Source organism: Uranotaenia lowii, chromosome 2 (genome assembly GCF_029784155.1).
Source record: "Uranotaenia lowii strain MFRU-FL chromosome 2, ASM2978415v1, whole genome shotgun sequence".
In the NCBI taxonomy this organism is placed as follows: Eukaryota; Metazoa; Arthropoda; class Insecta; order Diptera; family Culicidae; genus Uranotaenia; species Uranotaenia lowii.
This window is the reverse complement of record NC_073692.1, coordinates 408,079,958-408,101,667: the sequence shown is the minus strand read 5'-3', so window position 1 is coordinate 408,101,667 and position 21,710 is coordinate 408,079,958. Positions and strand designations below refer to the sequence as shown.

Here is a 21,710-nt window from a genome sequence, read left to right as displayed (position 1 = left end):
CTTTTCCCCAGTTTTTCCTCCCGGCAAAATCGGTGGTGCGAGATTTCGAAATCTGATGCTATCAGGTCAGGCAGGAGAGAAGTCCGGAGGATAGCTTCCATTGTTTAGATTATTTATGAAAATGCTGGCCCGGTAATATTTTGCATCGTTTTACTCGGTCAGGTTTTGGCCCCACCGATATGCTTTCTCTCTGAATGTGGCCGTGTTTGTTTGTGGTCTTGTAGAGCATTGAGGTAAATCTCCGGAAGGACGGACGGACAAAGTTCTACCTATCGGTTGTACCTAGTTTTTTTTTTTGCAAACGCAAGCTCCGGATTGTACGAAGGTAGTACCTCTACTGTTGCTACGCGCCGCATGGTAATGGTTGCCGGAACCCATTTTTTCCCTGCAATTTATCGATCTTTTATTCTCGACCTTGCCGGGTTTACCTCCTGGACAGGGCTGTACTTATAGGGGGTTTCTTGCCAAAAAGGAGAGTTCTCCAAGATACAATAATTTTAAATTTTGTTTGACTAAAAATTTATAGCGTAAAAGTCTGCTCAAGAGCCAGTCAATCAATTCCAGGGTTCAACCCACTGTGAGAAATGGGAAATACATTGTATAAATCGCGGAGAAATTCAATATCATCCTTCCTACACGAACCAAATCTATGAAAATTTACTCTTCTTTAGTGAAAATGTCTAAAAAATCGATTGGGACGCCACACGAGCTTACGAACGGAGATATAGTCCCTTTTAACCCTAGTTCTCCTATATTTTGTAAACAATGCTGAAAAACTTTTTGAATTAAAATTTTTTGAACAAAAACATACCTATCTTGTGTAAATTTTTTCGTGGAGTGGAAAGAAGATTTTTTGATCTACCACACGCTTCGGAAAATAGATATATGATTATTTTCCTCTTAATTTCGCATCATTTTTAATATAGTTCAGAAAAAAGCATGATCGGATTTGAAAATTTTGAACTAAACAAGACTTATTGTATATGTTTTTTTCCGAGGAATTAAATGATGGTTATTTGAGCCATCGCACGCAACGGAAAACGGATTTATGGCTGTTTTTACCTTCAATTCTCCTATATTTTTCAATTTATTCAGAAAAACGCTTGTTCGGACTTGAACATTGTTAACATTCACATAAGAAGTGTCTCATTTGACACTTCTTATGTGAATAAAGAATTTCCCCAATTTCCCTACACGTATAATATAGTTCAGAAAAAGCATGTTCGGACTGGAAAATTTACCTAGACCTAGACCCTTTTTTTTTATTTCTAAATTAAGTTTTATTAGGCATATTACTTTACAAAAGTATTTATGTGCCGGGGGGCTTATTTAATTTCATCTTTACACTATTAGGAAGAGGGGGTTGAAAGAGAAGAGTTTGGTTTGCCGTATTGCTTCACGGCAGAGGAAGATGATTTGTTGGTCTCGTTGAGGGGATCATCGCTTTCGGTAGGCACACCATGTGCTTGGCGAGGGCAAGGCGATCGCTTGCGAGGAGGGCTTTCGACAGTTAGTGCTTTCGGTCCAGGTTCTACTGTTTGGTGAACACGTTTCATTTGTTGCTGTTCGGTTTGATTCTGCTGCGGGTGATTTGAGTTTTTTTGTGCTATTCCAGATCGAGTAATAGATGCGTAGCTGGTCGAGTTAGAGTTGGTGCAAATTGTGCGACGGGCTTCTGCAATGGTTACATTTTTTTCTACGCTCATCCTCTAAACTGCTTCTTCTTCTTTCCATTTCCTACAGCTTTTCTCTGTGGGTGAGTGATCCGATGATTGGCATGTTTGGCAGTATTTAATACCAGGGCATCCAGTTGAGTCATGCTTTGTGCTACAACATATGCTGCATGCTTTTTCGAATGTGCAACGTTTTTTGGTGTGATTGTAACGGTAACAAAGTTTACAAAGCAGTGGTTGTGGTATGTAAACCCGAGTGCGCACTCGAAGCAATCCGAACTGCACAAATTTCGGTATGATTGTCGAATTTATCGTTAGTACCAAAGTTGGTGTACCGACAATACCATCTGGTGTTTTTTTCGTAATGCGGCGAACGTGTGTTATTTTTTGGTTCGACAATTCGGAAAGTAGCTCTTCATCTGTCATACCAATAACTTCGTCACATCGCACAATAAATTTTCTGCTATTTAATGTAGGATGTCTTCCAAATTCGATGGGAGTACCATCTTCTAACTTTTTTAGTAGCAGTAAATGCCTACCTTGGTCTTTATTCCTGATCTTCAAGACGTACCATTTCTTGTTGCGGTCGTAGAATGCTCCTTCAATTTTTCCCACTTGTTTTTCGATAGATCTTCCAATCAGAAATGGATTATTTGGTAGATTGTGTCCATCTGCAGCACGCAAAAATATGTAGTACAGCTTCCCATGCATGTTGGTTGGGTCCAGCCATTCCGGAAGAGTACGTTCCGGCTTATCACCGGGTGACGGATTCATTGTGTAAAACACCACTGAACTTTAATAACCATTTGAGAATAAATTTTAGCCTTTATTTTCAGCAAGCACCGAGATCGAAGAATCGACTGGTCTTGCTGGAGGCTGAGAAAGAACTGTAGACCTAGACCTATTTAGTGTGATTTTTCTTTCTGAGAAATCAAATGAAGTTTATTTGAGTCACTGCACGTATCGGGTAATGGAGTTATGGCTGTTTTTACTCTTAATTCCGCTACATTTTTCAAATAGTTCCGATTTCCGAAGCGTGTGGTGGCTTAAACAGCGGTGGAGCTCAAATAGCTTTATTCGAATGCTCAGAGAAAAAACACACCAGATAGTTTTCATTTGTTCCTAAATTTTTCAGTACGAACAAACTTTTTCTTAAATAATTGAAAAATGTAGGAAAATTGAGAGTAAAACAGCCATAGCTCCATTTTTCGAAGCGCGCGGTGGCTCAAACAGCCATCATTCGATTCATAAAAAAAATCGCAAAACATTTCGTTTCATTTGATTTAAAAATTTCAAGTCCGAACATGCTTTTCTACTATATTTAAAAATGTAGGGGAATTGAGGTTAAAACAGCCATTACTCCATTTTCCGTTGCGTGCGATTACTCAAATAGCCTTTATTCGATTCCTCAGAAAAAATCATACTAAAGTCTCATTTTCTCCTAAATTTTCCAGTCCGGACATGTTTTTTTTCTGAAATATATTAAAAATGTTGAGGAATTGGAGGTAAAGCGGTCATTACTCTAGTTTTCGATGCTCACATAAAATCATATAAAAAATCACATAAGAAAGGTATCATTTGGTTCAAAACTTTCAAGTCCGAATATGCCTTTATCTGAATTAATTGAATAATGTAAGGGAATTAAGGGTAAAAACAGCAGTAACTCCATTTTAAGATGCGTTCGGAGGCTCAAGTAGCCTTCATTCGATTTCTCGGAAAAAATCAAACTAAATAGGGCGCATTTGGTTGAAAAAATTTAATTTCGGACGTGCTTTTTCTGAACTATATTAAAAATAATGGGGAATTGAAAGTTTAACGGTCATTACTCGATTTTATGATGCGTTCAGTGGCTCAAAAAGCCTTCATTCGATTCCTCGAAAAAACTCACACAATTTGAAAAATTTAGGGGAATTGAGAGTAAAATAGCCATAACTTGCCGCAGCACGTGGCGTCTTCTAAGCCAGCGGGCATGAGATCGAATCCCGGTTACGGCGTACATAGTACACTTTCTGTGGGTTGGTGGTTTTAGCATTTGTAAGATGCTAGCCATCATATCTTCGGAGATGTACGCTTAGAGTTAAGTTAAGAAAAAGGAATCTCTTCGAGGATTTTAGTTTAACACAGGTTTGAATCATGTATCAGAAACTGAAAATCTGTCACCATGTGGAGTAAACTGAGCACCCACCAGGAGCAAGATGGTTTTGGTAACTCTTAAACAATTTTTGTAGCTTCAAACAGATTTTATGAAGTTCTATTCATTTGCAAACTTTTATTTCAAGACTCGAATAACTTTCTCGATAGAACCAAAATTTCTGAATATTGGACGATTTGCTTCTGACAATTCTGACAGTATTGCTAGATTATTTCCAAGAAAAAAGCACTCTGTTTGCGACGTTATATTTTTTTTCTCTAATTCTACTTCCCTGCACTCTGTAGAAAAGTTAGAGAACGGAAATTTTAATTTTTGATTCCCGAAATATTTTTTACTATTTTTTCATACAAAGCTTGCTTCAAATCAGAACTCGGAAACCTTGGAATCGTTTCAAAAATCTGCAGAAATTCTCACATTTGTTTTCACTTTTAAGAACATTGGAGCTTTGAAATTTCAAAAATTAAATTCGACAAAACCTTATTAGAAGTTCGATTGTTTGAATTCGTATGAAAACAGTTGAAAACTAAAGAGTAGGCATTCTAAAAATATGCAACACTTTGTTTCATGAATGCATGACAAATGACGAATGTCTGAATAGAAATTGATGAAATTTTCAGTAGAACTGCCTCGTAATGTAATGTTTACATGAGCCAAATATTTGGACGATCTTTCCAGGCGAGACTTGTAAACGAAAAATTTCTAGCTGGAGATATGCCATATTTTCGCTAAAAAGTTCGCTTTCCAATTATTAAACGCCCGGTTTTACCCGCATATTTTGATAATTCTACCGGTGGACAACTTTTTAGGCCTGTAAAATGAAGTACGACCTGTTTCTAGTTTGTTGGAAGAGTCAGACAGGGTTATTGACCGATTTTACCATTACCAGAATCGAAATAATCGGATTTTAATTCGGATTTTCAAGTCAAATTTTCCATTGCGGTGACAAATTTTTCAATAGGCGTTTCAGAAGCGTAGGACTTCTACTGAAAGTCTATTTTTTCATACCTTTCTTTTTACATTTTTTGTAATGTTGAACCTCTCAAACCCAATTTTTTTGGCAGATACACAGAAATTTAGTTCAATTATAACCACATGAGTACCACATATGACTTTATCGTTTAAGGAACTTTTGTTTTCGAAAATTGCATAGCTTTATAGACTAAATAACTTAATATCCAAACTTTTTTGGTTGCAACCATTTAACACATTAGTGAATTTTTTGTGAGTTTTTCCCAAACCCGTCTTGAAACGTGTTTCATATTTCTTCTTTTCTACCTAACATAGAATATTTTTTTGTTCAAAAAGAAAAAAACAGATTGTGGTATGTTTAAGACATAATTGTCAATAGCTATTTTGAATCGATAAACACATGGACCAAGGATTTCTGACGCGTTCAAAAGGATAATTTTTCGAAAAATATCTCCATATCAAATATTTTTATGTTTTTGCCTTTCTTTCAGAAAGGTATAGTTATCGGTCGATTTGGGAGATCATTAATTATGGGTCTTAGATATACCTTTATAGGTACCTATCGAATCAGCTCGTCGAGTTCAGACGATGTCTGTGTATTTGTGTGTACTGGTGTGATTTTTTGTAAACTTTTTTTGCACGTTTTTGCGAAACTGGGCAGTACAATAAAAATGATTTTTAGCTTAAAAAATTTGATTTTTTTTCTTCTTCATCCTATAAAAGAAAGAAAAAAAAACAAAATAGTTTGAAAAATAAATTTTCATAGTAATTATCATCAAATCATCACTCCAAAAAACGTGTCAATTTGGCTTGCTAACCACTAACCCGCAACCAGCAATCACTAAAATCAAGATTATCGTATCTATGACGTCAAATTATACGTGACGTCATAGATACGCGCATGCTATCTAAAAGTATGGATCTGTCGATGTGTGGAAGGGAGAACAGACAGGCTTCACTCCCACTCAGGTTTGATGTCATCGTGACCCAAACCGTGTGGGAGGAAGACGACATCTCAAATTTTCCCGGGCAATGGTTTATTCTTTTTCAATTTAATGGTTCAGTTTGTAACCGAACCATCTCAAAAATTTCAGAACCGAAGTTCCGAATTACTATTAAACATAAAATTGGTCTTCACCAAGGGGTACGACCCCGAAATAAATGAAGTCGTTGATGAGTACGTCATGCCCACACTGCATGGTACGAAAGTGATTGTTACTTCGAGATTCGGCCAACATAATATTCAGGTTGCTCTGTGAAGGACAAAACGACGAAGGGGCGCGTGTGGGAGAACGAAGCACACCATATCAATTTCTTCACACGCTCATTTTCATTAACCATTTTATATGGTTACTTAATTAATAATTTAATATTGTTGCTTTTGAATGATTTTTTGGAAAAACTGCAATCATGATGGTAGTTCTCATGTAAAAATTATAAAATGGTTATAAAAGTTGACATTGAGATAGTTTTTTTCATTCGTTGCCATTTTCGTTCTCAGTTTAGAAAATAAAATGGTATGACAAATTTTATAAAATTGACAATATTCACAAAAATTACACAAATGACAAAAACGACAAAATTGATAAAATTGATGAAAATGACAAAAATCACAACAATGACAATATTGGCAAAAATGACTTAATCGACAAAATTGGCCCCATAGAAAAAACTGAAAAACATACACTGCAAAAAATCCACACTTGGGATGTATATTTCCCCACACATACGTCTTCAAAATTGTTCAACGCTTAGATTTTATATGATTCATATGATTATCATATGTCACACATAAAATTCATGTTCGAAATATGAAGTTTATATGATATTGACACATAAATTATATGATTTAAGTCTTTGAAAAAAATTCTCGTGTTTTTAAAATGGTCGACCTAAAGAAAAAGTTGGCGTACTGTCAACTAATTAGGTGAGTAATGATTAAAATTATAGCAGTGAATCTTCATTGATCCATTCTTTTTTCCCCGCAGGAAACTCTGACTTGGAATTATGGAATTATCATGCCGGAATCCAAAATAAATATTTATTCCTACAGGAATGTGCCAAAATCAGTTTATGTATATTTTCATCCGAAAAACGAATTCGAACATTAAAAATCACTTTTGAGTAAGCAAGAATTTAAACGCCTTAAAGTAGGCAGATTTTTAGTACAATGCAAATGAATGCTCATAATATTTATGTGTATTAAATAACTTTTATGCGACGCATATAAAAGTTATCATTTTGATTTCTATATGTTTGGGCACGTATTTTCCAAATGGGAATCAAATTGCAAAAATCTATAAGGCTAACACATATTCCAAATATGTGGATTTTTTGCAGTGTAAGAAAACTGATAAAAACTGACAAAAATTACAAAATTTAAAAAATGCCAAAAATAACAAAATGAAAAGATTGACACAAATGACAACTGACTAAATTGATCAAATCAACGAAATGCAACAAAGTTATGAAATTAACAAAATTGACCAAAAAGACGAAATTTTTAAAATTGAATAAATTAAAAAATTAAACAAAAATGTCATAATTGGCATTTGAAAATTCGTCAATTTTATTAGTTTTATCAGTTTTATCAAATCTGTCAATTTTGCCAATTTGGATACTAATGTCTATTTGTTTGATTTTATCATTTATGATATTTTTTGTCTATTATGTAGTTTTTTTTAGATTTTTTAATTTTTTTTTTCATTATTGTCAACTTTTGCAATATCGTAAATTTGGTCAATTTTGTAATTTTTACAATTTTATAATTTCTGCCAAGTTTTGTTATGTTTGTTATCTGTTATTGTTAATGCGTTTTTATCAGATTATGTCATTGATTTATTTTTTTTTTAAATTTTGACAATCACGCAATTTTGTCATTTCGGTCAATCGTGTCAATTTGGTCAATTCAGGCAATTTTTCCAGTTGTATAATTTTTGTCAATTCTGTCATTTTTGTGATTTGCGTTATTTCTTAGCCTTTGTTCTTTTGGTAATTTTTACCGTATTCATTTCTGTCAAATCATTTTGTCATTTAATTAACTCGGTATCGAATTTTGAATAATGCAAATGTACCAACATAACTGTTTCTATCATAAATATGATTCTGTTTTTTTTTTAAATTCTCGGAAACTTTTTATCCACCAGATAACTTTGTATAATCAAAATGTAAATTTCCGAACGAAATTTTTAGGCCAGCTGATAACTCCATTAGTTTATATTTGGCGCATTCGCCCATTTCAAAATAAATTACAAATTTTTGTTTTGGTTACAACAGCCATTGGGCGATGGAATCGAAAAGTTATTCTTTCCCTCCTTAAGAAAAACCCGTATCTGTCAAAAGTTGGGTGAAATTTTAGCTGCATCCCGCTCGCACTAATGCAAAACCATCACCCAAATTCGGCAGCGCTTCCATCGCCTATTGCACTGCATAGGATTTTCGACACGAACGAAATCTCAAGCATGATGAGGTGTGTAGAGGGGAAGAGAAAAGGAAAGAAAAAACTAGCCCGTAAGCTCAAAGCTCAAGAAGAACGAGTAGCATTTGTTTGGTTCGTTTAAATTTGTTTCCACGAACGAGATTCGTGCTCAGGCAAAAGCTTCCTGAGTCCGAACGGCTTGAGAGAAGATGAGATGGTGTGCATCATCTGCGACGCCGCGACGCTATGTCGTTTGCCCTTTCTCAGAAGGGAAATAAGATTTCCATTTAATGATCCCTATGATTGATTCAGCGGTGCCAACCGTGTTGATCAATAATGAAATCTTTTACCCAAATTTTTGATTCGGTTCGGCAAAACGCTGAGCTGGAACATGAACCTTATTATGCAATTTAATGTCACGCATCGTGAAGCGGGTCATTGGGCTTGGGCTTGCTGACAAGAATTAAGCTTGCTCTTAACTCTTAAACAAATTTCCTCTAGAATGACAGCTAATCGGAGTGAAATTGATGTGAAGGCTACTGCTTTCTCTGTTTAACACATGAGAAATCGTATACCGGGATTGTAAGCGCCCATCGCCCATAGACTTAACGAGCCTCTATAATCAAAAGAGACGAAATGTCACGATTGGAATTTTCGATTTTCTGTCAGTGTCATTCCAATCGAGCAAAAGACTTGTCAAACTGGAAAATTTGGAATTGCGAAAGCGGCGGTAGCGAAAGTATTATCATTCATATCTGTAAACAAAGGGTAATCAAAACACATGTTTTTGAATGCTCTATTTCGATAAGAAGCTAGATTCTCAAGGTCTTATTTCTTGGTACTGAATTGGTAAAGTTATAATTTTTTAATGATAAATATGTTGGATTTTTTTTTTTAATTTTAAGTTTTCATTGCCAGCACAAGATGTTGCCGGATCAGCGGAGTCGAAAGGGAAAGTTTATCAATGAAAGTTGCGGATTCCAGTATAGAATCTCCCGAAAGATGGCAGAATGCGAGCAATTTCTCCCGTTTTTTTGGTTCAGTCGGGAACCGGAAGAAAAATATATTTTTAAATCCGGGGCAGGTTTTGTTAGAACAATTGTTTGCCAAACACTCCATGATTGACTTTTTTTTCTATTGATGACAATACCAAAAAACAGCTTAGTTGAAACACCAGACTAGACCAAAAACCACTTCCGAATAAAAATAAACGCAACCAGAATTGAAGTCATGTGAAGTTTGAAGCAAAGCAGTGCTGCGCCCAAATGAAAGCGGGGTTGCTATATGATTTATTCTTGAAAGGATCAGATTGCGTCTCTTTTGTTTTTATTACAGGCTCTTTACATAGACTTCACCACTTTCTGGAAAATGAGATGAAATTCTGGCGCTGTGAATACATTACACTGCTTGAATGAGCACGCAAATGGTTTGAGTGAAATCGATCAGGATCGAAATTTTTTGCACAAGCAACCATCTGTGGCATGGTTTACGGTGCTGCTTGTGCAAAACTCAGGCCATGCACTCAGTCCCAGCCGGGGTGGAGGGCAGTGATGTCATCCTTAAAGATTTTGTCTGAATCTTCCAGATTTTTGGACTTTTGCCAGACATTTTTTCAGGTTTCCAGACTTTTGACATTTCTCCCAGACAATTCCAGACTTCTGGGTTTGGACATAAATTGTTCTAAGAAACTCTGAAAATTTAATTTGGTCATGGTGTAATATGACAGGAAATGTTCAATATCGCTGAAAAATAACATAAACGACAAAATTGAAAAAAATGACAACAATAACAAAATTTACAGAATTGATGAAACCGACAAAACTAATAAAATGATTTTTTTGATAATGTTCAAGCATGACCCAAGCATGACTCTCTCAATTGCAAAATGTTCAATTATCTAAGTTTAGAAAATTAAATGATATTTTTGTAAAAATTGACAATTTCCACAAAAAATGATAGAAAAGACAAAAATGACTAAATAAATGGATTCACAAAATGATAACATTACAAAATTGACAAAACTGAATAGATAAAAACAATATTATTCATACAATTGTAGAAATTATCAAAATAAGCTAAATTGACTGGATTAAAAACAGTGAAAAATATAAAAATTAAACAAATTAACGAAACTGACCTAATTGACAAAAATGTCATAACAGGCCATAATTAGAAAAATGGCAAAATTGGTAAAATTGTCAAAAATTACAATTGATGATATTCTTAAAAATTACAAACTTGATAAATTTGACTAAAAATGACAAACCTGACAAATTTCGCAAATATGGCAAATAGTGAGAAAAAATCACCAAAATTGGCCAAAGTATACAATTACGACAATAATGACAAAATTGTCCATGATAAATTGTACGGTTATTATATGAAACCCGACTCAAGATCTACAGTTTTGTTAAGCATTCTCTTTCACACTTGAATCGAAATTTATCGTAAATTTCAAAAACTGAATATTAACGAAACAGATTGTCTGAAAAAAATCATTAACATTGATTGCCTTTAGCAAATATTGATGATTTTCCAAAAACCAGAGCATTTGGGCATCATCATTAATCAAAACATTAACACTTTTGATAAGGGCGAATTCAACGATATTAGTCTCAAAAAACTTAATTTTCATTGTACCCTTTTCAAAAATCTACCTTACGTTGCGCGCCATTCGTTGGCATAGTTATACTTGTACACTCAGCCGAGAAAGGAACGTTAAATTCACCTGGATTTTCACGTAGCCACTAATTACGTGAATTTTTGCTTGATTTACGTAACGAACCTAGGAGCTAATAAAAATCACTTGATTCTTACGTGAAATTCACATGGTTGAGTGCTGTCAAAACAAAGATACATTCGATTTACGTGGAAATCAAACGGTCCGCAAATCGAATCTGATGGATTCTATGTGATGTTCACATAACTCTGAATGGCTAATTCACGTAAAATCTATGTGAAGGAACACAGTTCTCAATATGGCGTGGATTTAAGTATTATCAGCTGACAAATAGAATCTTTTTTGGTGATCTACCAGCTGTTTTGTTTCGTAAGTAGTAAATATGTTTTTGTTGGAATGTTATTTATATCTTTTTCCATTTCAACAGGATGTGGAATTTGAGCTGTTGGTCGATCAAGCAACTGCAACGGAGGCGCACAGAATACACTTGACGGCGTCGTAAGGTTAAATTAAAGTTTAAGTTAAAGAGTCAAAGTTAAGTGAATTTTTTATAAATAGTGCAAGTGTAAATGAAAAGTTATGTGTTTTTATTTATACTGCTAAATAAAATTCCGTTTAAAAAAAAATCCTTTTCTTTAAGTATGCAAAAGAAAACACAACACGTTAATTTTTATTAAAATCTAGGTGAATCGCATGTAGCAGAGCAAATCCATCCTTAGTTCGCTTCAAGTGGAATTCTCTTGCAATTCATATGAAAATTACGTGAAGTCAACTTGCTGCGCCTTTTCTGTTTGCTACATGAAATACACGTAGATTTCTAATGATGGCAAAAATCTTTGTACATTTTCACGTAGCGTTCATGTGAAAAGTTTTTTCAGTGTACGTGCATTACAATTGTTCAGTTGTTATTGTTGTTCCTCTTGCGCTTCCCTCAACATACAGGATAATTGGATGCTAGGTATACTATTCCGTTCTTTGCATATGCATTGGTAGGCCAACCAAAAAAACGTTATAAAAATTCCATTTTCAATTTGTGTGATATCTTGAATAAAACAACATTCATAACCAATTGTAACAACTTTGATTAAAAGTATTCTGAACAATTATTTGAAGAAAAGTTTTCCGAAATTCCATTATTATGCAGCAATACTATCGATTTCCGAAAAAAACTGTCCTGTAATCCGAATGCTTTAAGCTTTTGAACATAAATTTGACTAATTGCCTAGCAATTAACTTAAATGAAATTGCCTGATTAGTTTTTTGGGCAGTAAAAGCATTCAATGTTCCATAAATCATTTTTTATTTTCGAAATCCCATACATATCGTTCGAAAATTCATGAATACTTTTGACGCTGCTTTACACGGCTGTGTCAATTGAGGTTTAAAGCAATGTAGTACCTTCTCATTCACTTATCCTGCTCAAGGCCAGCAGCAGACTTGAGCAAATATAGGTAAATGACAAGGTAAAACAATTTTTGGTTGGCCTTCTTATAAAAATGCTTATAAAATGCTGGGGAAGGAAAACTGAAATTCGCTGTTTCGTTTTCTGTATCGTTTTTTTTTTTTTTTTACTGTTCGGCAAAAAGCCAACAATTGTTGAAAAGATTTGTAATCGTAAACTTTAAACTATATAAAAATTTTGTTCGATCAATGGGAACTACCCTAAATCTAAATCTGTTATTTAAGCTATTTTTAGAAAAACCAGTTATCAAACAATTTTTATTTATCAGCTTCAAAAACTTCAACGAAATTTGAGAAACTCAATACGTCTGATCTGCAGAATTCGCCAGAGCAAAACAAAACCTAATTAAATCATTGTTTCATGCAAAACAAGTGCTTTTCAGTATCAAAACAGTTTTACTGAAATTCACTAAATATGAAAGTAAGATTTTGAACCTTCGCACTGGACGGTAGATTGATAAGAGAAATTTGACGTTTGAAAGATTTTTTTCTTATTTTATTCAGTCTTCCTCCCCCAGATAAAATGCAGTTCTTCGAGATACATATATGATAAGATTTTTTTCGTTAAAAATATCAGCATATTCCATATGCACATAACAATTTTTCTCGAAAACCTTAAAAAAGCAAACCAAAATGTAATAACTAAAACGGCAAAAATAACAAATCGGTCAAAAAAAATTTTAAAAACATCACGAAAATGAACTGAGATGACTGAAATAACCAAATTCACAAGAATGATTATAATGAGAAAAAGTCTTATAATAACAAAAACGAATATATAGTTGTTTTTGACATTTCGTACGCACACTGACTGAGCGTGTACAGATGAGACGGGACAATTAACCTCAAAAACTCTCGGTACAAAAAACGGGCAGCCAGTCAACGAACACGGTCGTTTTTGAGGTTAATTGACCCAAAACTGAAAAGTGTTGGTGAAACAACCTGCATAATATCATGAACACTACCAGCGGTAAATAGGGCTATTTACATGACAGCAATGTCAAAATGTTAAAAAATATCAGAATAACAAATGACGAAAGTGAAAATAATGATAAACATGATGAAACTGGCAAAGCTCATAAAAATGACAAAATCCGTTAAATTTTCTTAATTTGACAAAACTGAACAAAATCGCAAGAATCAAAAAATGAAAATAATTGACAAAAATAACAGAACTTACTAAACTGACCAAATTTTCAATATTACATAAATTGGCGATATTGATAAATCTGACAAATTGGATAACAATAAAAAATATGACAAAAACTATACAAACTCTCAAAGAATGATAACTGCCACAATTTACAAAATTGACCAACTTGACAATATGCTTCTATTAAAAAAACTGACACAAAAATGACTAAAAGGTATATAATGATTGAGAGTATATGAGAAGCACATATGATTCCACTCAACTATTTTTCCATATCCCCGTTTCCTGCACTTCAGAGGTTTCTCAGAAATAAACGATGAACACATGGCTGGGCATCTTTTTTTAAAATGTATTCTTTAATATTATTTCCGGTTTACTTTAGGATGTTTTTTGTGTCAACAAAAAACAAAAAATCGTTTTTATCAATTGTAACAAAAAATCGTGTAATTTTTCAAAAATATTTGTTTATCCCCTATAGTTTATTCCGTTTGATAGCTTCATTTAACGAAAATCATTTACAAAAGTGATTTTTGTAAACATTCTACCGTTATGGATTAAAACACGCAAAACAAATATGTTTTGAATCTGAAAGAAAGGCTCAAATCCACTGTTAAGTGTATTAAATCGGGTTTTTTTTAAAGAATTTCTTATATTTAGCCTTTTACAACTCACTGTCAAACAGTTGCCATTAGTATGGATTGTTAGATCGACATATTTTAAATCATTATGCACAAAAAGCAAGTTGAATAATGAATGATTGGTTTTGATTTAACGCTGATTCCAGAAAACTCCATCTAAACCGGAGTTGATTTTAAGAGGGGTACTTAAATTTAAGCTTTAGTTTCATACAGTAACTTATTGAAAACAGACATTATATCACAGAGAAAGGCAGTAGATCTTTTTTCAAATTTTATCTCCGTAAAAATAAAACAATGCATGTTGAATAAGATATCAATAGAAAAATCAAAACTTTGAAATGAAGATATTTCTTTTTCTTGTAATAACCTTTAAATAAATTTCAATTCTTAATTTCTTGATATACTTTTGTTCAAAAGTCCTGAATGTAACAAAAAGCAGCTCAAAACCCCATAAGGTATATTTCTAAAGAAAAGACAATCAAACTAATTACACAATTTTAATTAAGAAGATGCTTTTCAATCTAAGAGTCCACAACACATAAGCTCTAGCTCACATTTTTTGAAAACTGTTCGATTTGATCTACTCAAAACGCTCTTGCTTTGATCTTTTCGCCTAACAGTACTTGCATGTTTGTCTAACTTTGAGATTCTAATATTTCGTCAGATTTTGTCAATCCCCTCAAGATTTGTCATTAAAGGCTCGTATAGTTTTAAAATTGAGCATTTTTTACTGAATTCCTGTTGATAAACTGATAAACCTACATACATTACAACTAAATTATCCCCTATTTCATGAAGGATCCAGACTTTGCCTAGATTTCCTATTTTCAGAGATACAATGCTTTAGAATGAGGTTGATTGAAACGTTATATTTTAATCAAAAACCCATCAGTCTATTTAATATTGTATTTTAGGGTTCTATCAAATTGATCATGATATTTTACCAAAACTTGTTAAAAAGTTTTTATCTTTGGTCACAAAAATATGAAATTTTAGTCATTCGATTTGGGTTTTTTTCTATTGCAAATAAAGTTAAAAATCCGAACATTTCACAATAAAAAAAATCCGGGCAAATGAAAATGATCTCACTATTCGTGACAACACAGAAAGTCGTTTAAAATGTTTGATATTCAAGATTTTAATTTATTTAACAACTATGTAGAAGACTGAAAAAGGTTTTGTTTACAAAAATATCTAAGATTCATTTTGGTTTAATTGTTTTTAAAATTCGGTCAATTTCGAGTAATTCCGTAGAACTGTTAAAAAATCAAAAAGAAAACTTTTTTAGCTTTTTTCAGAATTACTTGCAATTATCGAGAAAATTTATCATTTTATGAAAACCTTTATTTTCGATGGCTATGCAACATTTTACAGTTTTTTATTTTAAAAAACGCAAATTTTTCAACACTGCTAAACCAGTCAAAATAAGCTCTTATATTTTTTGTACCAATGTGATTTTTGTTGCCTCATGCTATCAGAAATTTGTCCTTATTTTCATATTTTTTTATTATTTCTAAAAATCGTTCAAAATATAGGGAAAATTGTGCCCTTTAAGTAGGTAATAACTCAATTTTATTTGTACCTATTTTGTTGCAAAGTTGTTACTTTTCTAAACAAATGATAAAAATTTCATGTTATTCGATTCAGATTGAAAAAAAAAATTCAAAATACAGATATTTTTATATTTTGTTTCAGAATTAAATTCAGATTTATTTATAAAATTTATGGACCACAATTCATAAAGAGAAATGAATTTCAGAATTGATAAAAAAAAAAACGATATTTTCGAATCACTATTCTTGAAAATATTATTTGTTAGAAAATATCAGAGTTTTAAAATCAGTTTTAAGTTCATAGCAGTTATTTATTCAAAAACTTATCTCAAATATATGAGTTGGAGTCATTATTATTTTTTTTTTGTGATTACTTTGCACTAATTTGAAAAGCAAAGGAAAAAAATATATAATGGAAAAGTTTCTTAAAATTATCTTCTATTAAACTAAAAGTGTTTTTTTACATAATAAATGGCATTTATAACCAGAGATTCCTTAATGAGCTGATAGGTCATTTTTTTTTAAATTTTCTGGCAAATGTTGTCAAGTCTTCAACGATGTGTCGCACTTGTTTGACTTCAATGTATCCAAATCAATGTTTAAATGTGCAATCCATAACGTTCTATAGCTTTAACATAGTTTTAATTTAAACATAAGTTAATTTAAATACTCGGTCTGTATGGCAGCAGTCAAAGACTTAACCCTTCGCTTCATAAAGTAACAAATTTTCAACAATTAATGTATGGAAAAATTGAAAAATCGTATTTTTTTTCTTAATGCACACATCAATTCCAACTGTTTAAATTAATTTGAAAGGAAAAATAAAAAATCATGAAACAAAGGGTTAAATAAATAAATCAACAAAATAAGAAAATCACCTTTTTATCAACATTTTCTCGCATTGAAAGTTATAGCTTCGCAAATTGAAGGTGTATCAAAGAATATCGAAATAAGTTCAGACGGAAAATGGGTAAAAAAAAATTAAATTTCATTTCTAATTTTGAAATCTTTCAAAATCCCTCAAATTTAGTTCAAAAAGATCAAATTGGAGGAAAAGGGGCACCCACATTACTCTTTAAACATCAACATTTTTAACTAGATATAAATTTTTATTTTATTGGTCGATTTTTGAAAAATTGTGAAATCACCCCACCAAGAGCGATCTATAAGACTGCGCCTAAATACCCTTGATTAAACCTTCTAGTCAACTTTCGTGGAATAGGAAATTCCTCAATTTTTTTAAATCTCAGCTAACCGTCAGATTGCCTGGAACTCTTAGAACGATTTATAACATGAACTTTGGTCGAATAGTTCATTTCCAGCTGTTTTGGGGTCTCTTAAAAGAACTTTCCTGGATTTTGATGATAACAACCGAAAAATAAGGTCAATGAAGTTATTCATTGAACGCTATTTTAAAAACTACTAGACAGATCGTCAGAAAATATTGGACTTGTAAACATAGCATCTATACATCTATAAATTGCACAGTGGTGCAGAACATCAATCTAGCTGTACGAAATTAATAGTGCCCAGGGATGAAGAGATAGACATTTGATATCTTCAGCAACATTGTTCAATTTTACATGGAGCATATTCTAGTATCCAAATTTTTGCCAAGGGGTCCACCGATAGCCAGATAAAAATGCTAACTTTTTTGTTTTTTGAATTAGGGCTATGATGTTGATATTTATCTGTTCAAAATAGAAAAGACTGTTGAATATGGCAAAGTCCTATCACATCACCCTCAGGAGTTACAGTCAAAGTAAAAAAAAAAATCTCTTGAAAAACAGTTTTTTGAACCTGACACGTTGTAGATAGGATAAAATGGTTCGCTGTCTTTGAAACAAAGTTGTAACATGCCACGATCTACAATTGTCTCATACATTATGGTGGGTTTAGAAGTTGCTGAAGCCCTATAGAAAGCATTTAGTGTACTTTATTGGAAATTTTGGAAGGCTCGTCCATCGAAAAGTGCACATTTTCGCAACTCATGAAAGACTACGACTGGTAACTCTCAGGGAATTTTCTGAATCCGGACCTGTTTCCGGGATTTGCGAAACCAATGTTATCCGATTTATGGTCTTCGATTCCCTGGCCTTGCGGCTTTCACTATTGATGGGGAAAAATGCTCTAACGCATTTCGAAAAGCGAGCCTTATAGTTTATTGTTTTTGTAAGCCTTTCTCTAACTACCGATGCTGGTGTAGATTACAAGATTAGCAAATTCGTCAGGTAACCAACATCAACAACACCGATTTTCACCACAAAGTTTTATAGAGTATTTTCACTTGGTTACGTCTTTTTGAACAGTCAAAGCACTTACCCGATTGAACCGTTTCGCCTGGAATATGTGCCCATTTATTCGGTACAGCTTGCGCCATCTTCGGGCTCCTCTCCTGTAGATGCTACCTGTAAGCGAGAATGAGAAGGAAACAAAGAGAAAAGTGCGTTAGTTAGTTAGCGATTAGCAGCAGCCCTGTGGCATTCACGGAGAAGGGGGTTTCTGTTTGATTTATTAATTCACAGATACAACTTTAAGGTTTACTGGATGTTGTTTGGTTTAATTTATGTCCGAAAGTGTTGTTGTCGTAAACGTACAGAACATTTTTTTTGTTATTGTTGTGCCGCTAGCCTACTGTTTTAATTTGGGACAGACTAGGTTTCCTAGATTGCGTTCCAAGGTAACTTGAAACGGTCACAAAATATTGATTTATCTTTTTTTTGGGCCCGAAATGCTTGCTGGCAGGAAAGTTTGCATAAATAATGTAAGGCAGCTCGGGACACTCAATTACAATCTTCTATCTTTATCATTTGTTCAATTTTGACTGCAGAAGAGCAGAATGTGTGATGAATTTTGAAAACAATATTGTCTAAAATAAGAAAAATGCAAAAACATTTTTTTGAAGGCCAAAAATCATAAAATTGACAAAAATGTCCGAAAAAAATTACAAACGTCGGAAATAAAAAAAACCTTCAAATGAAATATTACAAAGAACAAAATTGTAAGAAATGAAAAAAATTACAAAAAATTACAAAAATGAAAAAAAATGACCGAAACGACAAAAAATACAAAAAAAGAAAAACATGGAAACTGTGACAAAAATGACAAAAATGACAAAATTGAAAAATTGAAAAATTGAAAAATTGACAAAAATGACAAAAGTGACAAAAATGACAAAAATGACAAAAATGAAAAAATTGACAACATTGAAAAATTGACAAAAAGTGACAAAAATGACAAAAGTGACAAAATAGCAAAAATAGCAAAAATGACAAAATCACAAAATGACAAAAATGACAAAAATTAAAATAATGACAAAATGGACAAAAGTGAAAAATTGACAAAAAGTGACAAAAATGACAAAATTGACAAAATGGCAAAAATGACAAAAATGACAAAAATGACATAAATGGAAAAAATGACAAAAATGAGAGAAGTGGCAGAAGTGGCAGAAAGGACAAAAATAACAGAAATGACAAAAATGTCAAAAATGAAAAAAATAACAAAAATTACCAGAAAGACAAAACTGACAAAAATGACAAAAATGACAAAAATGAGAGAAGTGGCAGAAATGACAAAAATAACGGAAATGACAAAAATTTCAAAAATTTTCAAAATAACAAAAATGACGAAAATAACAAAAATTACCAGAAAGACAAAAATGACAAAAATGACAAAAATTATAAAAATGACAAAAATGAAAAAAATGACAAAATTGACAAAATTGACAAAAATGACAAAAAATACAAAAATGACAAAATTCACAAAAAAGACAAAAATGACAAAATTGACAAAAAACGACAAAAATGACAAAAATGACCATAATGACCATAATGACAAAAATGACAAGAATGACAAAAATGAGAGAAGAGGCAGAAATGACAAAAATGATTAACATTACAAAAATGTCAAAAATGACAAAATTGATAAAAATGACAAAAAATCAAAAAATGTGTCAAAATGACCAAAAGGACAAAAAAAATGACAAAAATTATAAAAAATTACAAAAATGTTAAAAATGACAAAAATAACAAGAATGACAGAAATCACAAACAATGACAAAAATTGATTGAAAATTCGCCAAAAATTGTGCTGCAACATTAACACAGGTACGAGAATAGCCAACGGCTCATGTGGAGGATAAAAAAACCAAAACCGAAGACTCTCAATTGGTAAGCGTCAATGTGGCCAACGGATTATTTCATACTCGGAAACAGAGGCACATAAAAAAGGCCCAGAAAACGGCAATTATTTGTACAACCACCTCCTAACCTTCATTTGTCATTATGTTACCGATTATCGAGTTAATCCAACAGATTTAAATCTTCACACAACAAACCCCCCAAGGTAAATTCATGACAGTTTTGTCTTGCATAATTCGTTAACAATTCTTGTGGCTCAAAACCCGTCAACAGGTTGTGTCTTGTAAGTGGCCTTTATTTACACCTCTTCGTACAGCATCAGTCAAAATTGTACCGTAAATGGATGAAGAACGATTGAAGATGAACTGGTTGAGCGAGAAACCTCAGCTCAACACAACAACACCCATCGATGAATGGTGGAACCAGGAACAAGAAATGGTCAGTCGGTACAAACAATTAAAGACCACTTAGCTCTCGTTTGCTGTTGGCTGATGAGAGAACCATCATCATCATCAATCGGTGCTCAATTAGCGTAACCGAAAGTAAACAAACATTTCATCTCTTTCGACTCACGGAATCAATACCAGAATAACGAGAGTGTTTGTACGTCCATATTGGACACATTGAGGCTTACGTCTAATCTCTAATTTAAAAACGATCTCAAAGATCGAGCTCGTAATGTCACATTTTATCAAATGAGGAACTTTTTGAAGGCAAGTACTCCTGAGGAAGATGGCAAAGTATCCGGATCATCATTCATGAATCATAACACGAAGAAAAAAACCCAACAAGTTTCGTCATGCTCCTGTACTTCCGACTGTTAACTTAACTTTTAATGCGATTTTTTATTCCTTCAAAAAAGTTGCTTCCTTCACTTCAATATCTGTGACAAATAAAAACGACTGCAATGAGCAAATGAAGACCAAGTTCACACTTAACGCTGACGACGTTCGCCTTAAGCTTATCATTTGGCATTGCATCAACTCCGTCAGTGCGAAATGGTCTAAGAGATTGCTTAAAAAACGATAAAATCGCAACAGACTTCGACACGTACTGAACCTTTGTAGAAACCGTGAAAATAACGTATTTTTTACACACATATCAAATTTTTAAAAAACAACGCAAAGTTTTGATCGCATTCGCAGGAACAGTTGCCTAAAACTTCGGTTGGCGCTACGCATCAACTCCCCGTTTTATGAAACTACAGTCATTCGGAATTGCAACATTATCTATTTCGAGATTTTGGTACATTTCCTGACTTATAGTTCCAATAGAAGTATGGTCTCCCATTTCGTTGCCTCAGATTATAAGATCTCTTGAAATGGAAAACCAGACCCCACAGAATGTTGAAGGTGCCCTGGCCGAACCCTGCGAACTGTGTGGGGAAAAGGGAAAGGTCTGTTAGTCAACGTTTACTTTATAGATAGATGCAGAGATCTCTACGACCTATCCATAAACGTGAGAGGTTTTGGAGCATTGTTAGTAAATTTGGGAAGGTTTAACTCTGGGAGATGCTAGGCCAGCCTTACGAGTTATATGCTTGTCCTACACCTCCTATGCTCCTAATGTTTCCTACTGAAACTCCTAACACTAACTATGAGGCAAAAATTATAAATATTCAGGGGGCTTGTGATATAGCTCAGTTGGCAAGTCTGTTGTCTCCTGAGCCGATGTCCGCGAGTTCGAGCCCAAGAGTAAACATCGAACACAGTTGTACCGGATAGTTTTTCAATAACGATCCGCCAACTGCAACGTTGATAAAGTCGCGAATGCCATAAAGATGGTAATACGACTATAATCGAAACAAAAAAAAAAAAAAAAAAATTCATAAAAGTACTTTTACATGATAAACATATTTAAATAATTTTGCA

General features: G+C 33.1%; 1 protein-coding gene across 4 annotated transcripts in view; it reads right to left on the bottom strand.

Annotated features, from left to right (window-relative positions):
• Positions 1-21,710, bottom strand: part of LOC129749259 (atypical protein kinase C) — a 438,832-nt gene that overhangs the window by 104,120 nt on the left and 313,002 nt on the right. For all 4 annotated transcript variants that reach the window (XM_055744189.1, XM_055744187.1, XM_055744191.1 and 1 more), the window contains exon 5: positions 18,020-18,105. In XM_055744189.1, coding sequence (XP_055600164.1) covers positions 18,020-18,105 — 86 coding nt within the window. The remainder of the gene's footprint in view (positions 1-18,019; positions 18,106-21,710) is intronic.